Source organism: Agelaius phoeniceus, chromosome 1 (assembly GCF_051311805.1).
Source record: "Agelaius phoeniceus isolate bAgePho1 chromosome 1, bAgePho1.hap1, whole genome shotgun sequence".
In the NCBI taxonomy this organism is placed as follows: domain Eukaryota; kingdom Metazoa; phylum Chordata; class Aves; order Passeriformes; family Icteridae; genus Agelaius; species Agelaius phoeniceus.
The window spans coordinates 153,944,063-153,965,667 of NC_135265.1; the positions used below are offsets into that span (position 1 = coordinate 153,944,063).

The 21,605-nt window shown below is 48.8% G+C and overlaps 1 protein-coding gene across 2 annotated transcripts in view; it reads right to left on the bottom strand.

The window, feature by feature from the left end:
- Window positions 1-18,565, bottom strand: part of ZC3H3 (zinc finger CCCH-type containing 3) — a 127,533-nt gene extending 108,968 nt beyond the window's left edge. For both annotated transcript variants that reach the window (XM_054633846.2, XM_054633838.2), the window contains exons 1-3: window positions 18,458-18,565; window positions 15,459-16,761; window positions 13,610-13,803 (exon numbers count right to left, since the gene is read on the bottom strand). In XM_054633846.2, the coding sequence (XP_054489821.2) occupies window positions 13,610-13,803; window positions 15,459-16,761; window positions 18,458-18,503 (1,543 nt within the window). In that variant the 5' untranslated portion in view covers window positions 18,504-18,565. The remainder of the gene's footprint in view (window positions 1-13,609; window positions 13,804-15,458; window positions 16,762-18,457) is intronic.
- Window positions 18,566-21,605: the final 3,040 nt, after the last annotated feature.

Here is a 21,605-nt window from a genome sequence, read left to right on the forward strand (position 1 = left end):
AGTGGAAGGTGTCCCTGCCCATGGCAAGGGGTGGGATTGGATGGTCTTGAAGGTCCCTCCCAGTTCACACCATCCTGGGATTCTGGGATACTCCAAAAAAGAAATCAAATTCATTGTCCAAATTCCCAACCTTTGCTGTCAGGCACAGGGTCAAGGCAGAGAGTGAGAGCAAGAGGAACAACACAGAGCAAAATCTGGAATCATGGAATTGAAAGCTGGAAAAGAGCTCCAAGACCATCGAGTCCAAACCTCAGCCCAGCACCACCACCAAGTCCACCACTAATGCCTGTCCTCAAGTGCCAAATCCACACATCCACACATTTTTTGGACACTTCCAAGGATGTAATTCCCCCACTCCCCCAAGAAGCCCATTCCAATGCTTTACAACCCTTTCCATGAAAACCATTTTCCCGATATCCAAACTAAAGCTTCCCTGGCACAACTTGAGGCTGTTTCCTGTGGTCCTGTCCCTTATTCCCTGGAAGCAGAGCCCAATCCCCTGATTGCAGACCCCAATCACCTGATTCCACCCTCAGGGAGTTGTGGAGAGTGAAAAGGTCCTCCCTGAGCCTCCTTTTCTCCAGGCTGAGCCTCCCCAGTTCCCTCAGCTGCTCCTGCTTGCTCCAGACCCTTCCCCAGCTCCATTCCCTTCTCTGGATATGCTCCAAACCCTCAATATCTTTCTTGTTATAAGGGGCCAGAACTGATCCCAGAATTCCAGAACCGATCCCAGCTTCACTTCAGAGCCCATGACAAAAAACAACATAAAACAAGCTCCTGCTTCCATTAAAAAGCCCAGGGAAACTCCAGGCTGGAGATTTCCAGGCTGGCAGCAGCAGAGGTTTCCCATCTCGATTTCACTCTGGAATTCTTCACTACATTTTACTGCTGGGCTTGATGCTGTTCCTTCAGCATCTGTCTGGGAATTAAGGGTGTTCCATTCAGGAATGTCTCTAACTCGAGACACTAAACAGCCCTGGAGCAAGGCACAGTGTTCCCACAGGGAATGACAGCAATGCTGGGAGCTCCCAGGAGAGGAGCTGAGGATTCCCTGTGCTAAGCCAAGGCACGAGAGAGCTGGGCCAGGGCAGGGAGAAGGAGCAGGGATCCCACTAGGCAGGGAGAGAGCGGAAAAAGGGAAATAAAGGAAAAAAAATCCAGGCACGGGACCCTGAGGTTTAAGTTATCGATGAGTCCAAGGGGCTGGAATGTCATGGATGTGTCCAGAAAGTGAGGGAAACAAACAAAGCCAAGGAGTTACTCCAGGGGATGGAGACAGGCTGGGAGAAAAGGGAAGACTCTGTGGAGACCTCAGAGCCCCTTCCAGTGCCTAAAGGAGCTCTAAGAGAGCTGGAGAGGGACTTTGGATAAAGGATAGAATGCCAGGACACAGGGAATGGCTTCCCACTGCCAGAGGGCAGCGTTAGATGGGATACTGGGAAGAAATCCTTCCCTGTGAGGGTGGTGAGGCCTTGGCACAGGATTCCCAGAGAAGCTGCGGCTGCCCCATCTCTGGAAGCGTCCAAGGCCAGGCTGGAGCAACTCCAGGTCCTGGGGCTGTGTCCACTCCCAGCCCATTTGCTACAGGGATGCTCCAGGCCTGAAGGGAGGCAGGAATAACTCCCCACGTAAACACAAGCTCCTTCTGGAATTATTGCGGCAGCGGAGCGGCTGTTGGGAATCGCAAGCACTGGCACCTGTTTATCTCGAGGGGCCAGGCAGGGCCTGGGAAGAGATAAACAAGGATATCAAGTTTAGGACGCTTTTCCACAAAGCTGCTTCCCCCACGTTGTGTCCAGGCCATGGAATGTCTGTCACCCACGCCCTGCCCGGCCCCACAAGGAGAGTGGTGACAGTGGGAGAGTCGCTGGGGCTGGGCATCCCCCTGCTCCGGGGGCTGGAATTGCTCAGGAGCAGGGATCGCTTTACCGGCATTGTATGTCCTAAACAACATTGTTTTCCTAAACCCCTTTGGCTCAGCAAGTGTTTGTTCACTTCATGCCCTGTCCTCACCTGTCCTTTGCAGGCCCCATCTTCCCTGATCCCAAAAAACTGGATGTGTCAGGGTCTCTAGCTGGTCAGAGTGACCCTGAGAAAAGTTAGAAAGTCTCTTTGCCCAGCCCGGTGCTTGAAGAAGGAGTCAGGGCTCTTCATTTCTCAGTCTCAAGGTTGTTTATTGTATCTTATCTATAAAATTCTTTCTCCTGTCCTGCTGAGGTCCACTCAGCAAGACAGTCCAAGGCACTCTGCCTGCCCCTGTGGTGGTGTTATCTTTTTATACTAAAAAACTACGTGTACAATATTTACAATTACTTTCCAATACCTATCACCTATGTTAGACAGTGAGCTTTCTACTCTAAACCAATCTAAAAGTGCCAACATCACAGCAGAAGATGGAGGCCAAGAAGAAGAAGGAGAAGATGATTCCCAAGCTCTGGAAACAAACTGCAAAGTCCAATCTGCCTGGCTGGATTCTATCACTCATTCCTCCATGTCCAGAGGCAGCAGGAAGGGGCAGGATCCCTGTGGGGTCATGATCATGAAATCACAGAATGGTTTCGGTTGGAAAGGACCTTAAAGATCATCACATTCCAACTCCCTGCCATGGGGCAGGGACACCTTTCACTATCCCAGGGTGCTCAAATTCCCATCCAACCTGGCCTTGGACAATTCCAGGGATAGGGCAGACACAGCTTCTCTGGGAATTCCATCCCAGCCCCTCACCACCCTCACAGGGAGGAATTCCTTCCTAAATATCCCATCTATCCCCACCCTCTGGCAGTGGGAAGCCATTCCCTGTGTCCTGTCACTGCATCCTATGTCACATTCCCAAGGGAATCCCAAAATCCACTGGGATCATCTCTTTGTATCCTTCTTGAACTGGGATGGCCCAAAGCAGCCACTGGTTACCAGCATGGCCCCACCAGTGCCACAAAGAGCCAGCTGGAATTCTGTGATCCCTAAGCCCCATTTCGGGGCTCTGGGTTTACCAGGATCTGAAATCCTTTGGAAACAATTAATCCAAACTCTCCAAAAAGAGATGAAGAAATAGATGAGAAGGTCATTCCAATCCCAGAGATCCAAGGAAGGCCATCTTTTCCTGTCAAAGGGAATCATGGAATGGTTTGGGCTGGAAAGGACCTTAAAGCCCATCCAGTTCCACCCCTGCCATGGGCAGGAACACCTTCCACTATCCCAAGCTGCTCCAAGCCAAATCTAACCTGGCCTTGGACAATTCCAGGGATCCAGGGACAGCCACAGCTTCTCTGGGAATTCCATTCCTGTTCTTCACCACCCTCCCAGGGAAGAATTCCTTCCCAATATCCCATCTAATCCTGCTCTTCTTCAGCTTATTTACATTTATCCATTTCTTTAGGGCATTTCCTTCTTCAAATATTCCCACTGGGGACTCAGCTTCCCCTGGATGTCAGGAATGTCCCCAAAACCACCATTGACTTAGACCCACAATTTGTGGAGCGATATTTCCTTGATTAATTATTATTTAGACTCTTCATATTTAGGAAAGCAACTTCATTAACCCCACGGACGGGAGTGTTAAAATTAAGAAAGCAATAAAAATCCAGCTGCCATATTGAAAGTCCATTAAGCCAGGAAAGGACCCAACTTTGGTGCTTCCAAACATCAATTATTCCGGAATAATTAATTAGCAAAGCTCTAACAATACATAAAATCACTCGCCTCTGACTCTTCTGATAATTTATGCAAGATTAAAGTATCGCTGTGGTTGCCTTTTCTGGTGCCTAATTCAGCATTTTCTTTTTCCTTATGGAAGCAAGACTCCAGATTTAACTGCTCTAATGCCCTTTTACTGTGTTTGCTGTAGTAAAATCTAACAGCCACTCCGGCAGGCGAGCCGGGAAATGATGGATCACGGAAGCTCACGGAAAGGGGAGCACTGTAAAATGCCCCAGTTAATGTGGAGAGAGCAGAGTAAATCTTGTTTTAAAAACAGAGAGGGATCTCTGATGGACTCGTTTCACCCCATCAAATTCCCTTTTGATTTGCTTCCTGATAAGGGAGGGCTCCACTCCCTAATTCCTGATAACAGGGAAAGCGTTTGGAAGTCATCACTGCCAAATTAAGGTCACCAATCACTGCAAACACCTCGACCCAGCCAGGAACCAATATTATTTGGGTGGCAGGTTGGGCTCTTCGTCAAAAGGAAAGAATTCCTTGCTTTTTTAAGTCCCAAAAGGAACGTTTGACACTGATCCACCTGAGCCCTGGGATTTTCCCACCCCAAAGCTGGATAAAGAATGGACTGGGAGCAGCTCCAAGGAGAAGGATTGGGGTTTTTGGTGGATGAAAAACTGGATGTGCCCCATCCATGTGTGCTCACATCCCAGAAATTCCCCATATCCTGGGCTCATCCCACAGCGTGGGCAGGAGGAGAGGGGGGAATTCTGCCCCTCCGCCCTGCTCAGGTGAGATTCCACCTGGAATTCTGCATCCAGCTCCAGGATCCAACATCAGGAGGATGTGGAGCTGCCGGAGCAGATCCAGAGGAGGCCACAGAGATGCTCCAAGGGCTGGAGACAGGCTGGGAGAGCTGGGAATGTCCAGCCTGGAGAAGGGAAGGATCCGGGTAGACCTCAGAGCCCCTTCCAGTGCCTAAAGCAGCTCCAGGAGAGCTGGAGAGGGACTTGGGACAAGGGATGGAGGGACAGGACACAGGGAATGGCTTCCCACTGCCAGAGAGCAGGGACAGATGGGATATTGGGAAGTAATTCTTCCTGGGAGAGTGGGGAGGCCCTGGAATGGAATTCTCAGAGAAACTGTGGCTGCCCTATCCTTGGAAGTGTCCAAGCCCAGGTTGGATGGGGCTTGGAGCAATCTGGGATAGTGGAAGATGTCCCTGCCCATGGCAGGGGATTGGAGCTGGATGATATTCAAGATCCTTCCCAAACTATTCCATGACTCCGTGGGGGGAAAAATAAATAGTTTGATGGCACATCCCACCCTCTCACCCCTCCCTGGGCTCCCTCTGCCCCAATCCAAGGACAAGATGTCCCAGGACATTTGCTGGTGCCGTGAGGAACAACATGGGGTTTCCCATCGCAACCAACACTGGAGTTTACAGCCCACACTAAACCTCCAAGAATTCCCCTGCCCTTTTCCAACAGAGAGCCCCTGAGGGCAGCTTAAGGGCTGATAACATGTGGGATCAGCTTTGGAGCCGATCCCGTCCACACCTCCACACGAAATCCCCACTTGATACCGCTCCAAACAATCGAAAATAGAAACAGCCCCCCGAAAACCGCACGAGTGGGGATTATCCAGAGGCACGGGGGAGGAGGAAACGTTCCTTGAACTCAGATTTCCTGAGGGATGACAGCAAAATTCCCGTTGACAAGCGAAGTCAAGGCATTTTTCCCCACCCCTCAGGCTGAAGCAGAAACTCCGGCAAAGCTGCTGGAACAGCAGAGTTTTGTAGGACTCGGGAGATGCTGCCGAGTCCACAAATCCCTTATTCCAGGTGCACTCTGGCATCTGTTCCGTATTCCAAGGGGTTTTTGCTCATTTCCAGGGCTTTGTAGAGCACACGGAGCGATCCAGCAAGTCTTGGAATGAACGCCTTAACTCGACTCAGCAGCCAGGGAGAGGAATTTCCCTCCGACGCTTCCGAGTCGTTACAAGGAAAATCAAATGGGAAGATCTCCATGAGAAAATTTAAAAACTAAGGGTGTGAACCGGGATTTGGGAAAGAACTGGAAGCAGAAAGCAGAACAGAGAAACCTACACAGGTTTTACGGGGAATTGAGCATCTGCCAGGGGGGGATTTTGGGAATCCTGACAGAGCAGTGGAGGATACTCCGATCATCCACACCGGCATCAGTAATTCCAACTGTGACCGTGCTGGGAATACCATCAGACAGTTCATTAAGTGGGAGAAAATAGCAAAAGGAAGGGAAAATAAAACAGGGAAAGGGGACTCATTGTCACTTCTCAGGTTATGGGATTTTACAAGTGCCTTAACCCACTTTTATTTTCCTTATTTTTATTTAGGAGCCCAAGAAAAGACAAGTAGAGGGATAAGAGGGATCAGCACTGAAATTCCACCCAATTCCAAGCAGCAGGTCCAAAGCTGGTTTAAAAGCTTCCTTTTTGGTTGGATTAGGACACTCCTAGAGGTCCCTTCCAAGCCAAAGCATTCCATGGACAAATAAATATCTATTTCCAAGATAAAGATCTATTTCCAAGAGCATGGAATGACAGGATAAGGGGGATTTGCTTCAAACTGGGAGTAAGTTCAGGTGGGATATTGGGTAGAAATTCTTCCCTGTAAGGGTGGTGAGGTCCTGGTTGCTCAGAGAATTTGTGGATGCTCCATCCCTGGAAATATTTAAGGCCAGCCAAGCCCCAGGAGGCAAAATGAGGAGTCTAGGACCTATTGCTCTGTTTCCCATTTTTTTTTCTGATTTTTTTTCCCTGTCTATTTTAGTTCCACACTGTGCCATCCCTGAAAGGTTTGGAGTCTTACACAAAGCCCCCCACAGACCTGGAAATATCAAGGGTCAGACCAATGGAAGGATCCCATCCATCCCCAAAGCCAAATATTTCTCCTGTTAGTGTATAAACAGACTATTCCCCAAAGTGCTGCTGGCTACCAATGGAATTTCCCAATCCAACAGAGCTGGACCTGCACAGGAGAGGCTCTAAAATAGAGACTGAGGCAAAAATATTGAAGTAAAACTACCTAAAATAGGGATTGAGAGGTGACTTTCATTAAAACATGGAATGGTTTGCGTGGGAAGGGACCTTCAAGGTCATCTCCTTCCATGGGACACATTCCACTGGACCAGCCTGCTCCAAGTCCCATCCAACCTGGCCTGGAATACTTCCAGGGATGTGGCTTCCACAACAAATTGAGCGTACAAATTGAGGTCGAATTCCACAGGGAAAGAGACACCCAGGAATTGCCACCTTCAGGATCCCCACTTCCCTCTAGATGTTCCCTCTGTCACAGTCGTCGATTTCCCCGATCCCAAATCCAATGTCTACACGGGAACACTTCCTTGAGCAAGGCCCATCCCCTCGCTCCCAGCAGGCTGTTATTTTTAAAAGAGGGCTCTGCAATGAGAATTCCCAATCCTGGCTCCAGGCCTGCAGCTCCTCTTGCAGCTCGGGACGAGTCACCTGGAAATGCCAAGTCAAGGCGGAAACCCAAAACCGTTACTTACGACCACTGACGTAACCGGGCCCGGCAAAGAGCCAAGAATGTGAACTTTTCCCAATTCCTGAAGGAGTGAGGAGCCACCTCGCCAGCCACGCTCCACCCCTGGCTCCCAAGGACAAGCCAGAGGGAAGAGAGAGCTGGCAATGGAATGATTTCCAAGCAAGGTCAAACCTAGGTGGGACAGAGGAACAACAGAGAGCGGCGATCTTGGAAGGGTTTGGATCAGCTGGAAGGAACTCGGGAAAGCGAGAGTGATGATGGAGCAAAGAAAAAGATGTGATGAACTCCGAGGAGTTCCGTGTGTGATCCAAGGGCTTCCCTGAGGGAAGGGATCAAGAGCTTAACTTGGCTGTAACGTGATCGGAGGCGTCGCCTCGAAGAGCGGCAAAACCTCACGCAAAACCTCAGAAGAAAAATAAAATAAAATAATTATACAGTAAAACACCAAACAAGGAAAAAAAACCTCCAAAATTCCCTCAATTGCTGTCCCACTGGGAATCAACCTGCTGGAAGCTTCAAGAAAAAAAAAAATAGGAGAGGCTATATAATCCAGGGCTGAGATTTTCAGAGCTGCCAGATGGATCCAAACACCCGGTGTCAATAAAATTATCAGCAGCTGAGCATTTGGATGCCACCCATAACTTGCTCCTCACCATTTACACTCCCTTTACTCGCCCAAGTAATGCAAAGCAGCTCCTGCCACTTTTGCCTCCAGCGTTTTTCCAAGCAAACACTCCTTGCCCATCCTAAGCCCCTCATGTCACACCCTGTGGAGCAAGGAGAGAAATGAGGGTTTAGGGAATTTTTTGGAGGGTGATTCTGGCAGGAAAGAGTTGGAAAAGCTTCTGCAGATGCAGAGTGAAGCAGGTTTCCTGAATTCTATGGAATTTCTATTTAGGAAGATGGGAAAGCAAACAGGATTCCTTCTGTTTGGCAGTTTCAACAGCGGGGTTGCAACACAGGAAAAGCAGGAAGCTGACAACACAAACCACTGGCTTATCTCAGTTTGTAGCAGGAGAAAGGGGAAGATAAGCAGGGAAGGAATATTTCCAAGGAAAGCAACACGAATCCAGGTTGGATGTAGGGGATCTGACAAGGATGTGCTCCCAAATTACTCCTCTGGCCTTGGACTTGCACAGCCACAGATGGGGAATTGCAACAATTCCACATCTACTTAAGCTGAAGGAGGGAAGGTTTAGTGGGATATTGGGAAGGAATTCTTCCCTGGGAGGATGGTGAGGAACTGGAACAGAATTCCCAGAGAAGCTGTGGCTGCCTCTGGATCCCTGGAAATGTCCAAGGCCAGGCTGGACAGGGCTTGGAGTAACCTGGGTAATGGTGTCCCTGCCCATGGCAGGGGGGTGGAACTGGATGATCTTCAAGGTCCCTTCCAACCCAAACCATTCTGGGATCTAAATTCCACAATGAACCACCCACCTCTCCCAGGAAAAAAAATCCAAAAGCTCTTTACAAGTTCCTTTAATATCCACAACTGGAGGTCACAGCGGGAAGAGGGAGCCAGGCTTTGAACTCAGGACACAGCAAAATAAGTTGATCTTTGAGATCCTCCCCAGCCCAAACCATTCCACGATTCCAAGTTCACCTCAAGCAGGACACAACTGCTCTCACATGGAGCCATCCAACCCGGCAAGCACCGAATTATTTAAGGAACAAACACAACATAAATAAGGAAAATTCCCCGGAGAATCTCCCTCCTGCTTTCTCCATCTCCTGCTTCCAGCCAGCTGTGACCGTGCCGAAGCAATCCCGGAGCAGTCCTGCCTGGAAGGGGACATTACAGAGGTGGAAAAGACACGGAGGAGCCTCTTTGTAATATTCCATGATCCCCCCGGGCAAGGCGCAGAGCCGGCGCTGCTGAACGCTGCACTTTTGGATTCAATTAAAGTGATTATCTGTTGTGCCAAATAAATTGTGTCCAGCATCTATCCTGCAGGATTTTACACCTCCAGCCTCATTATTCCCTAACTGTTTCCTCCTGTTTATGCTCTCTCCAATTAAATTGCTGATAATATGAGCCAAAATAAAAAACGAGCGCACCTTGTCCGGAGAAAATTGATTCCCTTTTTTTCCTGCACCGGGCGATTGCCAGGTTTTATATACTCTGTTCCTGGCGATCATTAGTAATTCAATTTTCTTTTTATTAGCCCCCTTATCTGCTGAGCAATATAGTGGCAGAGCTGACCTCTTTCGCACGGGTAAATGTTTAAAATCTTTTCCCTGATTAATTTTGCCAGTTAAGGAAAAGAGGAGAAATGATCCGGCTCTTTGCCATCACAATGAATAAAGCTTAATGTTGATTGTGATGGAATTTCTAATGCCAAGGAAATTGATTGAACGCAGCAATTACCCCGCAATAGGAACTCCAGGGAAATGGGATGGTTTTCTCCCCGGCCGTAGCCTTTTGGTTATTTAAAACAATCCAATTTGCAAGGATAATTATATATTAGTGTTTTATCTGCCACCGGGAATGAACATGGGAATTTTGATACTGGCCCGGCATTAGCAGGTTATTGCTGCAAATTACTCCAGATCTGCTTTCTTTCACATAAAGACGAAATTAGGCCATCAATAACCAGAAAAAGGTGGACTGAGGAGATGGGAGAGGCACGAGTGCCCTCTGCAGGGCTGTGTGTGCTTCCCAAAATCCCCAGTTCTCCTGGAAAAGCCCCCGACTCTCCTGCAAAAATCCCAGTTTTCCCACATGGACCACGCAGTTGTCACTCCCATTCTCCTTGTCCATACATTTTCCACATCTCTGACATTAAAATGAATGAGAAAAAAATCAAGAAATCTTCCTTTGAAGCACTTATTACTAGTTTTTTCCAAGGAAAAAATCCAGGAAATAAGAAATGACAGCTCAGATGCCCAAGCAGGATGAGCCAAGGAATGTTGAGGAAAAGTTCCCAACTACCAGAACTCATTTGTCTGTTGACAAAAAATAGGTTGGGAATAAGCCTCATCCTGCAAGAAATCCCAGATAAAGATAGGAAAACACTGTTGGGAAAGTGTGGGATTCCCACATCCTCTGGCATGGGATTTTTAGGATGGGAAAAGCAGGAATATCCTGCTGTCATCACACCTGAATCAGTCAAACCTCACTTAAAACTTGACATTTTCCCCCAAAACTGGTGAGAAAAAGATGCCATCCTTGAACTTTTGGGAATATTCCATCTTCAGTCTGGAGAAAGCCAATAAAGGATTCCCAAGGTGATGGGACAGGACATGGACAAAAAGCTCTTTGGGCATTTAGACTGGCTGGGAGAGCTGGGAATGTCCAGCCTGGAGAAGGGAAGGATCCAGGGAAACCTCAGAGCCTCTTCCAGTGCCTAAAGGGGCTCCAGGAGAGCTGGAGGGGGACTTGAGATAAGAACCTGAAGTGCCAGGACACAGGGAATGGCTTCCTACTGCCAGAGGACAGGGACAGATGGGATTTGGGAAGTAATTTCTGCCTGTGAGAGTGGGAAGGTGCTGGAATGAAATTCCCAGAGAAGCTGTGGCTGCCCTACCCCTGTAAGTGTCCAAGACCAGCTTGGATGGAGCTTGGAACAACTTGGGATAGTGAAAGGTGTCCCTGCCCATGGTGGGGATTGGAATTCCATGATCTCCAATGTCCCTTCCCACCCAAATCATTCCATGGTTTTATCCAACACAGTGGCACCCGAGACCTTGATGATCCTTGCTGGTCCTCCAGCTTTTTCCTGGATAAGAAGAGAAACAACCAACACCTTTTATCCCTCTTCCATCACTTCCCTGAGGATCCCAGAGGTGAGGGAGGCAGCCTGACCCAGAACTTTCTCCCTGCTCCACCATCCCATTGGAAAAACTTCCATTTGGGACACGCTCCAATATCTGAGCTGTTATTAAACATCCCACTTAATCAAGTATTTTGGAATTAATTGATAAGAGCTGCAGCTGGATCTCTCACAGAACAGCCCAAATAATCCCAAGAAAATTCCTGCCAATCTGCCACTTTCCACTGGCTCTCTGATCCCTAAAAAACAGCAATTCCCACGGAGAGAAGTAAACAGAGCACTGGAAAACACCAATCCCAGTTCAAGACTCAGCAATGGCTATAAGAGCTTCCCTACTGATAAGACCAAACAGATCCATTTGGGTCCAAGAAGGGAATTGGAAAGTCAGGAGACAGACCAGGACTTGGGAAAAGCAGGAGCAATGTCTCTCTACAGCCCACAGAGCTGTGCCACAGATCCCAAAATCCTGTGGAACAGGACAAACAGGAAACCAGCCAGGCTGTGTCACCACAAGCCCCACATCCATGGGGACGGAAGGGGCTGATCCAGCTTTTCCAGCCACACTGCCGTGCAGGAAGTTGGGAACATTCCTCCCCTCTGTCTTTCCCTCCATGTCCCTGCTCCATTCCTACCCCACTCTGCTCCCAGTGCATCCCAGTAACCCCATTTACTTCCCTCACACCTGCCCAAGGAGAAATGGAAAAGACTGGAAATGCCATCCCTTTGTGGTGATTAATATCCACAATATTTTTGCTGGGATTAATATCCACACTTCACCCCAAAAGAAACCAAAACAACCTTCCCAAAACCTCTTGGATAACCTGGGAGCCAGGAATTGAATCCACAAGACTTCACTTATTCCCAACTCCCTGTGGAACCAAAAACACTGGCACCACATCCATCATTATACATTTACAGGGAGCATGGGAGTTGTCCCAATCCCTGTGAGCATTCCAGACTTGGGAATATCCCTGCCCCATCCACCACCCAATAATCTTCACCTACTAAACTTGGGGGAAAAAAAAAACACAGGAGTCCTGAAGTACACAGAGGAACAGCCCTGGAATAATTCCACAGCTTTCCAAACCCAGAGTTTAAGACTATTCCAACACATGAAGCTGTAAATCCTCTGCCTGGGATTGAAGCTCTCCAAGAAAAATCTTGAAGTACAAAAGGATTCAAATCCAGAAAGTCAATTTTAATCAAAGGGAGCAAATCCAAAATTCACTGAGGGAATTTCAAGGAAATCCAGGCTCTTCCTGAATTTCTCTGCAAAGGAGAAGGTGCCACACAGAGAAAGCATCTGCCAGGAAAGGCTGGATAATTGGATCCACTTTTGGAGGGGAAAATGAACTCCCTGCTTTCCCAAGGTCACTTCCAGACCTATTCCCTTTTTTTTCTTCCATACTTCCAACCTTTTCTATTTGCCAAATTCCCAAAGCCTGGAGCAAAACCACATTCCTGCTTTATTTTCTCATTCCTATCCAGCTAAAATAAAGATTTCAGTGCAGGAACATTCCCTTCAATCAAGGAACTGGGATTCCAAACAAGCTGATATCCCTGGGATCATCACTGCCTCAATTCCCTCTGAGATCAAAATGCTATAGCAATCCCAAATTGTCCCGTGTCTCCAGAGCTTTCTGTCTTTTCATGAAATCATGGAATGATTTGGGTTGGAAGAACTCAAAGATCATGGAATTCCACACTCCTGCTATGAACAGGAACACCTTCCACTATCCCAGGTTGCTCCAATCCCCATCCCAGCCAGCCATGGTCACTTCCAGCGATCCAGGGACAGCCACGGCTTCTCTGGGAACTCCATTCCAGGGCCTTACCACCCTCCTAGGGAAGAATTCCTTTCCAATTTCCCATCTAACCCTGCCCTCTGGCAGTGGGAAGCCATTCCCCCTTGTCCTGGCACTCCAGCCCCTTGTCCAAAATCCCTCACACAGGAAAACTCAACATCTCAACTGCTGAACACCAAATAATCCCAAAATAAAACGGGAGACAAATCCCAGCTAAATGTGATCCAAACTCCTCTCTCAGCTCCAGCAATTTCCACAGGGAATTTCACAGGGCCTCGGGGAAAATGTGCCTCATATCCACCTAAAACAACTGAATCCCAGGTGGGGGAAGCCTTTTATCCACAAAAATATCCCTAGGGAACAGAAGAACCAGACTTGGAGCCACCAACAGCCCAACAACATTCCAGACACGTGGTGGTGACACTCTGAGCTCTGAGTTCTGCTCCAAGGCAGCAGGACATGGATGCAAATTCCCTGTTCCCTAACATGATGGATTCACTATTCCACTAATTACTGGTGTTTTAAGCAAATTAGATCCAAAACTGGACACCACACTGGGAGACAGGTGAGAGATTTGTGTATTCCTGCCTCTGCCAACCTCTTCCTCCTTGGAAAACCTTCCTGAAAATCCAGGGAAACCCCAGGAAAAGCAGGAAACAGATTTTTTGTGGAATTACCAAAAGGACAACACTGATGTGGAGTCAAACTTCTCCTCAGTGTTTGCTCCATGACCAACAACACCTCCAGGAGGACTCAGCAACACATCCCCAAATCCAAGAACCCTTGGAATCACTCCACTGAGTCCAGTGAGCCCTTGGAATGCCCGTTCCTACCTTCCTTGGTGGCTGCCTGTGTCCTGGTTGCTGGCACCCGGCAGAGGCAGTGCTTGGAAATCTGCACCAGGCCCCGGGGCGAGGAGCGCTTCACCGTCACCAAAGGTTTTCCCCGCGTGGAATTTTTCCTCCGGAGGTGGAAGAGGCTCTTGAGAGCTGTGGTGGGGGAGATGTTCTTCTTATCTGTGGGGGAACTGGGAAAGGGAACGTCACATGGTTAGGAGGGAGCAGGGAAGTGACCCAAATGCTCCTGGTGTTCTTCTCCAGGGCTCCAAGAGGAGTCAAATCCCACCAGGATTCTCCTCTGGGTGAGGGGGGGAGGAGAAGCTCTGAAAATTCCAAGGAAATCAAGGAAATGGGCAAATGTGAGGAGTTCTTGGCAAGGAACAGATGGAGAATGAGGTGTTTGACAGCCAAACTTACTCACTGCCTTCTGCTCAACAGATGTGAGGGATTGAATCATGGAATCATGGAATGGTATAGGTTGAAAAAGATCTCTGAGATCATCAAGTCCAAGCATTTCCCTGCAGTGCCATGGACACCATTGACCATGTCCCCAAGTTCCACATCCACAGGGATCTTAAATCCCTCCAGGGATGGGGATTCCCAATGCCTGACCATCCTATATAGGAAGGAGTTTTCCCAATATCCAAACTAAACCTCCCCTGGAGGAGTTTAAGGCTGTTTCCTCACACCCTGTCCTTTGTTCCCTGGGAGATCCTGATCCTTCCTGAGTTCACCCTCCTGTCAGGGAATTTAGGGAGCCAAAAGGTCTCCCCTGAGCCTCCTTTTCTCCAGGCTGAGTTCTCCCAGCTCCCTCAGCTGCTCCTGGTGCTCCAGACCCTTCCCCAGCTCCATTCTCAACTCTGGACATGCTCCAGACCCTCAATAATTTTCCCCCAGGATTTGAGGAGCCTCAGTAGTGCCCAGAACAGGGGGATGATCCCTTCCCTGGTTCTGCTGGAATTTACCAAGGTGTGGGAGGTCTCCCTGAACTGCCAAAAAAATCCCAAACATTCCCAGCTTCTCCAGGCTGCTCGAGAGTGATTTTCCCAGCACAATCCGCCCACTGATAGTTTTCCAGGCAAAGCAAGGATGGAAACCTGCTGGGAAGCACTGAAAGGATGTGGGAAACAGAAGCAGGAATCAACACAACAATTATGAGAATTTGATACAAAATAAAGGAAAATGCAGCTTCCTTTGCTGAGCAAGGAAGTGTCAATGATCACAGGGATTCACAGGATCCAGCTCTGGATCACACAACATCCAAAGGACACCGTGGAACTGCTGAAGCAAATCTAGAGGAGGCCATGGAGACGCTCCAAGGGATGGAGCCTCTCTGCTCTGGAGCCAGGTGGCAGAGCTGGGAATGTCCAGCCTGGAGAAGGTAAGGATCCAGGGAGACCTCAGAGCCCCTTCCAGTGCCTGAAGGGGCTCCAGGAGAGCTGGAAAAGGATCTGGGACAAGGGATGCAGGGGAGGGACAGGACACAGGGAATGGCTTCCCACTGCCAGAGGGCAGGGATAGATGGGATACTGGGAAGAAATTCCTCCCTGTGAGGGTGGTGAGGGTCTGGGATGGAATTCCCAGAGAAGCTGTGGCTGCCCCATCCCTGAAGTGTCCAAGGCCAGGTTGGATGGGGCTTGGAGCAGCTTGGTCTAGTGGAAGGTGTCCCTCTTCATAGCAGAGGTATGTAATTCCATGATTTTTAAGGTCTTCCAGCCCAAACCACTCCATGATTCCATAAATCCTCCAGCACACAACAGTCCTCACTGGAATTTCTCCCACAGCCACAACTTGACGTGAAACCCACAAAAGCCAAAACACAAAATCCAAAGCAACAACTTACCCCACATTCCCTTTCCTCTTGATGATTTTTGTCCGACTCTTCACTTTGTAACTGGACAGTGCAGCCTCTCCAAAGGATTTCATCCCACCAGGAACAACGGACGCCGCGCTCGGAGCCGGTGGGACAGAGACGGTTCGAGGGATATTTGGGGCTGGAGCTTTCTTCTGGTCCTCAGATCTCCACTGGAATGCTGACTTGGAGGTGGAAGGCAAAGTCTGCAAGCTGGAGGCTTTCCACTTATATTTACTGGGAGAAACCCCCAGCTTGGATTGCAATCCCAATTTCTTTATCTTTGCTCCCAAATCCGCTTTGGGGGAGATTTTAGCACCTTTGTCCACTCCCCCAATGCCCTTCTTGGAATTTTCGGCTCGAGGGCTCGCCCACCTCTTCACAATCCGGGAGCTTTTCCCAGGGTTTGCCACCCAGGTGTAGTTGTTTTTCCTGAATTTCTGAGATTTGCTGGAGATGGGTGCTGAGGCAGCTTTTTGGAGAGCGGGAGCTTTGGGAATTACGGGAAATCTGCTCTTCACCAGAGTCACCCCAGCCTGAGCAGGTCGAGAGAGCGTCTCGGCATTCCCAAAGAGTTTGGGATGTAGGGAAGCATCCTGGACTTCCTCACCATTCGGCTGCCCTGGAGAGAGTGGTTCTGCCCTGATCCGTACCAAATGCTGCGCTGGCTCCTGACCTGGAAATTCCAAAGGTTTTTGTGGCTCTGATTTCAGCGCCACGGCACTTTCACTGGTGCTTCCAGAGACAGAAAAGGAGCTCCCGGCTCCGCTACCAGGCAGGCACACAGTCCTTGAGGTGGAACTGAAGGAAATGGATAGGGAAGGTCTTCTCTCTTCCTCCTGGAGAAGAGATTTCTGGATGTTTCCATCCGCCGAAGGAGCCACCGCCACTTCCCGCCTGGAAAACTCTCCGTAAGGACCCACATTTTCCTGGCCGGCCCTTTGTGGCACCTGGATATCCACAACGATGTTCCCATCCGTGGTGAAGTCCACGTGTCTCTCTGGGGATGATTCCGGTGCCTCAGGAGTCTGGCTGTCCCCAAGGCTCCCAAAACCCTGGGAAGTGCTAGAAGCACTTCCAGAGTCATACCCCGATCCTGGCAGCCGGTTGTCCAGGGAGTATTTTTTCCTCCAGGAGTGAGTCTGGTGTGGGTGGAAATTCCTGGGAGCCTGCTGGGGGTACCTGGTGGAAAAAGCTCCTCTCCTGGTGTAGCCAGGCTGGCGGGGGTTGTTCCACCTCGGAGGCGCCGGACGTGGGACATTCCCGTGCATGTTCCTGTGGCTGTTTATGAGACCTGTGGCAGAGAAGACAGAGCATTAATTCCCTGATCCCACAGGAATCTGAGAGCAACACAGAGCTGCTCTTCCTTGTGCTGGAATTACACCATCACTTGGGGTTTGGATGATGAGCCAGGGTGGATGGAAAAGTCATGGAATGACAGCATCCAGGAATGGTCAGGGTTGGAAGAGACCTTCAAGAATATCTGGTTCAGGTTGCTCTGAGCCCCATCCAATGTGGCCTTGGACACTTCTAGGGATCCAGGAGCAGCCACAGATTCTCTGGGAATTCCATCCCAACCCCCCATCACCCTCACAGGGAAGAATTCCTTCCTAAAATCCCATCTATCCCTGCACTCTGGCTGTGGGAAGCCATTCCCTGTGTCCCAGCAGATCCCAATCCCACCTGACTTCACCCTCCTGTAAGGGAACTTTAGGGAGCCAGAAGATTCCCCCTGAGCCTCCTTTTCTCCAGGATGAGCCCCCAGTCTCCCTCAGCTGCTCCAGACCCTTCCCAAGTACTCTTCCTTGCTTCCCTCCAAAGCAGCAACAAGGATACTCCAAGGCTTTGCTGTTGTGTCCCTCTGGAAGGCAACATCCTTGTTAATTTGGGAATTCCTGCCCTTGTCCAGCCTCAGTGTTTAGAAAACCTTTCCCATGAGTGATTCCCAAAGGAATTTGGAGCCTGGTATTTCAGGAAGAGCTTTTCCTTCACCGGGGTCACGGTGCTGCCAGGAGAGCTGAGTCAGCACATTCCTCGTGGAAAAGCAGGGATTGTTTTCCTCCCTCTCATCATTCCCACATGTAGGAACTCCTGGAGAGGTAAATCTCAAGTCCTGAGTGGAGGTTGTGGCCTCACTAATGAGGAAAATTTACTTTGAAGGACAAAAATAGAGAGATTCAGTGCTAAAATAAGCTCTGGTGCTTTCCAGAGCTTGGGAAAGGCACATGGATCCACATCCCACCTCTGTGCTCCCAGCCCAGGGCTGTGGGACAGGGAAAAGCCCCTTCCCGAAGCCAGGAGAGTTCCAGATCCTGCTGAGAGCAGAATTGAGGGAATTCCCTGCTGTGGGGACCCCAAAATCCCCCAGCACTCCATGAGCTCTCTTCCCTCCCTGCCTTGGCCCACTCAGCTTTCCTGGGTCTTTTCCCTTTCCCCTTTTCCCAGCACTCCCTGGATCACTTCCGTCTTCTCCCAAAACTCCTGACTCCTCTCTTCTCCCCTTTTCCTTCTTTCTCCCAGCACTCTGGAATCTTCTCCATCCCCGTCCTACTCACATTCCCCTCAACTGCCCACCCCCCCCCCAAAATCCAACGTCCCACCTCCACCAAAAACTCCCCAGGTCCCATCACAACCTGTCCCTGCCCCAAAGCAGATTCCCAAAACTCCCTTAAAATACCATGCTGTCCTCCAAGATGCCCAGATTTCCCCTTATCCCTACTCCAGGTCCTCTCACATTGCTCCCAGCCGCTCCCAGTTTCCAGACCCCGGCCTCTTTTCCTCGTCCTTCCCTCCCTTTTTTCCCCATATCCTCTCATTTCCCGGTGTCTCCCCAATCCCTTCACACCCTGGAGCACTCGGATCTCCCGGCACAGCCTCTCCCATTACCCATTCTCCCGATTCCCCCCAATTCCCGCAGCCTGGAGCACTCGGATCTCCCGACACAGCCGCTCCCGTTCCCAATTCCCCCCAATTCCCCCCAATTCCCGCACCCTGGAGCACTCGGATCTCCCGGCACAGCCGCTCCCGTTCCTCCATTCCCGCAGAGCTCCCGGACGGCTCCACGGCGCTGTGACGTCATCAACCGGCGCCGCCCGACGCCAACGGACCCACGTGAGCGGTCTTGAGCGGTCACGTGACTCCGCGACCGTCGCCAGGCAACGGGGACGAGACAGCGCGGCCTAAACTGAGCCCGGGCCTAGGCCTGGGATTGGGGCTAACCCAGCCTGGCCTGGCTGATCCCGGCCTCTGTCCCCGGCCTGGGATAGAACCCCCGTTGTCCCCTGTTCCCAACTCAGCCTGGTCCAGCTGTCATCAGACCCTGTCCCCTGTTCCTATTGTGAAAAACGCCAATCACTTTTTTTTTAAACTTAAAGTTTAATAGTAATAAAATGGTTACAAAAATAGTAATATAATTAGAGTAATAATAATTTGGACAATTTGGATTAGGACAATATGAGACAATAGAAACAAAGAGCTACAGATGTCCGGATACCTTTTTCTGGGCAAAATAAGCCAGAAAAAGGACACACGTTAACAGAAGATTAACCCTTAAAAACCAATAGCCTGTTGCATATTCATACATCTCATTCATGGTGCATAAATCCAATTTAAACAAAGGAGTCTGTCTGGTCAGCGTCAGCTTCTTCCTCTTAATCTGAACAGCGTCTTCAGCACTGAGCGAAGCAGGAAGAAGTTTGTTTCTTCTGATAAGACAGCAATAAATTCTTTTTCTCTGAAAGATTTAGGTGTCCTGCGGCTTCTATCTCACTGCAAGTCCTTTTAAAAAAAGTATCTTACATAGCATAGTTTCTCTTTTAACATTATGTTATAACCTAAAACTATATTTAACATACTACTTAAGAAAATTAATACAGCATAACTTTCTAACATAACACATATAATATTCATTTTAATATTTGCTAAAAGCCAATCACAAAATACACATTTTTCACACTATCTTATTCTGAACCAGCTGTCCCCAGCTCCTGTCCTCAGCCTGTGCCACCATGGCTCTCCTCGTTCCCAGCCTCTGTTCCTTCCACAACTTCACCCAGCCATCTCCTGTCCCCATCCCAGCCTGGCCCAGTTGTCCCCATTTCTCTTGTCCCCATCCCAGCCTGGTCCAGTTGTCCCCATTTCTCCTGTCCCCATCCCAGCCCAGCCCAGTTGTCCCCATTTCTCCTGTCCCCATCTCTGCCTGTTTGGTCCAGCTGTCTCCATCTGCAATGATCATGTGAAAAATGCATATTTTATGATTGATTTTTTCGCAAATATTAAAATGAATATTATATGTGTTATGATAGAAAGTTGTGCTGTATTATTTTTCTTAAGTAGTGTGTTAAATATAGTTTTAGGTTATAACATAATGTTAAAATAGAAACTATGCTATGTAAGATACTTTTTAAAGAAAGGATTCACAGCAAGATAGCAGCCAGAGGACACCTAAATTTTTCAGAGAAAGAGAATTTATTGCTCCATTATCAGAAGAATTAACTTCTTCCCGCCTTGCTCAGTCCTGAAGACGCCGTTAAGATTAAGAGGAAGAAGTTGATGCTGACCAGAGAGAATCCTTTGTTTAAATGGAATTTATGCATCATGTATGAGGTATATGAATATGCAACAAGTTATGTTTTTAAGGGTTTTTTAAGGTTTTTAATCCTCTGTTAATGTGTGTCCTTTTTCGGGCTTATTTTGCACAGAAAAAGGTACCCGGACGTCCATAACTCTTTGTTTCTATTGTCTCGTATTGTCCTAATCCAAATTGTCCAAATTATTATTACTCTAATTATATTATTATTTTTATAACCATTTTATTACTATTAAACTTTTAAAATTTTAAAAACAAGTGATTGGCATTTTTCACAATCAGATGGCTGAAGCATTTCTCCCATGGCTGTTGTCTCAAACAAGGTTCTTCACACCTTCAGGCAAGAGCCTGACCCATAAACTGAGCCAAAATACTGGAATTATTTACAGTTCTGCACAGAAAAGGGGGAGCCAGTTTTTCCTTCTCCCGGCCTTGGTTGTTTCTCCACCTCTCCCTGGTCCTTTGCTTCCATGTTCAGTTGGGTTGGGGTTTGGGTGATATTTTATCCCAAGTTTCTTCTTCTCTCCTTTCTCCATGTCTGCAGCTCCCAAGGCTTCAGTAAGGCTGCAATTACCAAAACGTGTGAAACACAATTTATCTACTTGGAAACTGGAAATCTTGGAGCCAGCCTGGGAGAGCTGGGAATGTTCAGCCTGGAAAACAGAAAGCTCCAGGGAGACCTCAGAGCTCCTTCCAGTGCCTAAAGGGACTCCAAGAGAGCTGGAGAGGGACTTGAGACAAGGGATGGAGGGACAGGACACAGGGGATAGCTTCAAACTGACAAAAGACAGGGTTAAATGGGATATCGGAAAAAATTCTTCCCCGGGAGGGTGGTGAGGTTCTGGAATAGAATTCCCAGAGAAGCTGTGGCTGCCCAAGGAAGGTTGGATGGGGCTTGGAAGTGCCCAAGGCCAGTTGGGTAGGGCTTGGAGCAACCTGGGATAGTGGAATGTGTCCCTGCCCATGGCAGGGATTTGAATGGGATGATCTTCAAGGTTTCTTCCAACATAAACCATTCCCAGATTCTGGGATCTCCTGTATTGAGGTTAACCCAGTCCACCTGTCCCCAGCCTCTATTCCCATTCCCTGACTCCTGTTCCCTGTCCTCCTTTCAGCCTTATCCAGCTCTCCCAGCTGTCCCCATCCATTTCCTGTCCCCACTCCCTGACCCCTCTCCCCTCACCAATGTCCTCCCACAGCCAGGCATGAGGGGAAGATTTTCCTGTTGATCCAAAGGAAAATCTCCAGCGAGGAAATGTTAATTCCACCCATCAGCCTCGTGATTCCCTATTTCCCACACTTTGGCTGTCATTTATAAAATATTTCACAGGAAAACCAGTCTCAAAACTTCAAATTTACTGTGGAAGTGAAGAAAATCCTTAAGGAGCTGATTTTCCAAATAATTTCATTCTTCCCCGAGGGAATAAAGCCCATAAACAAAGAGCAGCAGAGCCTCAAGTGTGCAAAGGAGATAAAACTCCAGCCTAAAATTATTCAGGGAACAAAAAGCCGAGCCAAGGAGCTGGAGAAACACGACACCAGGATGGAAC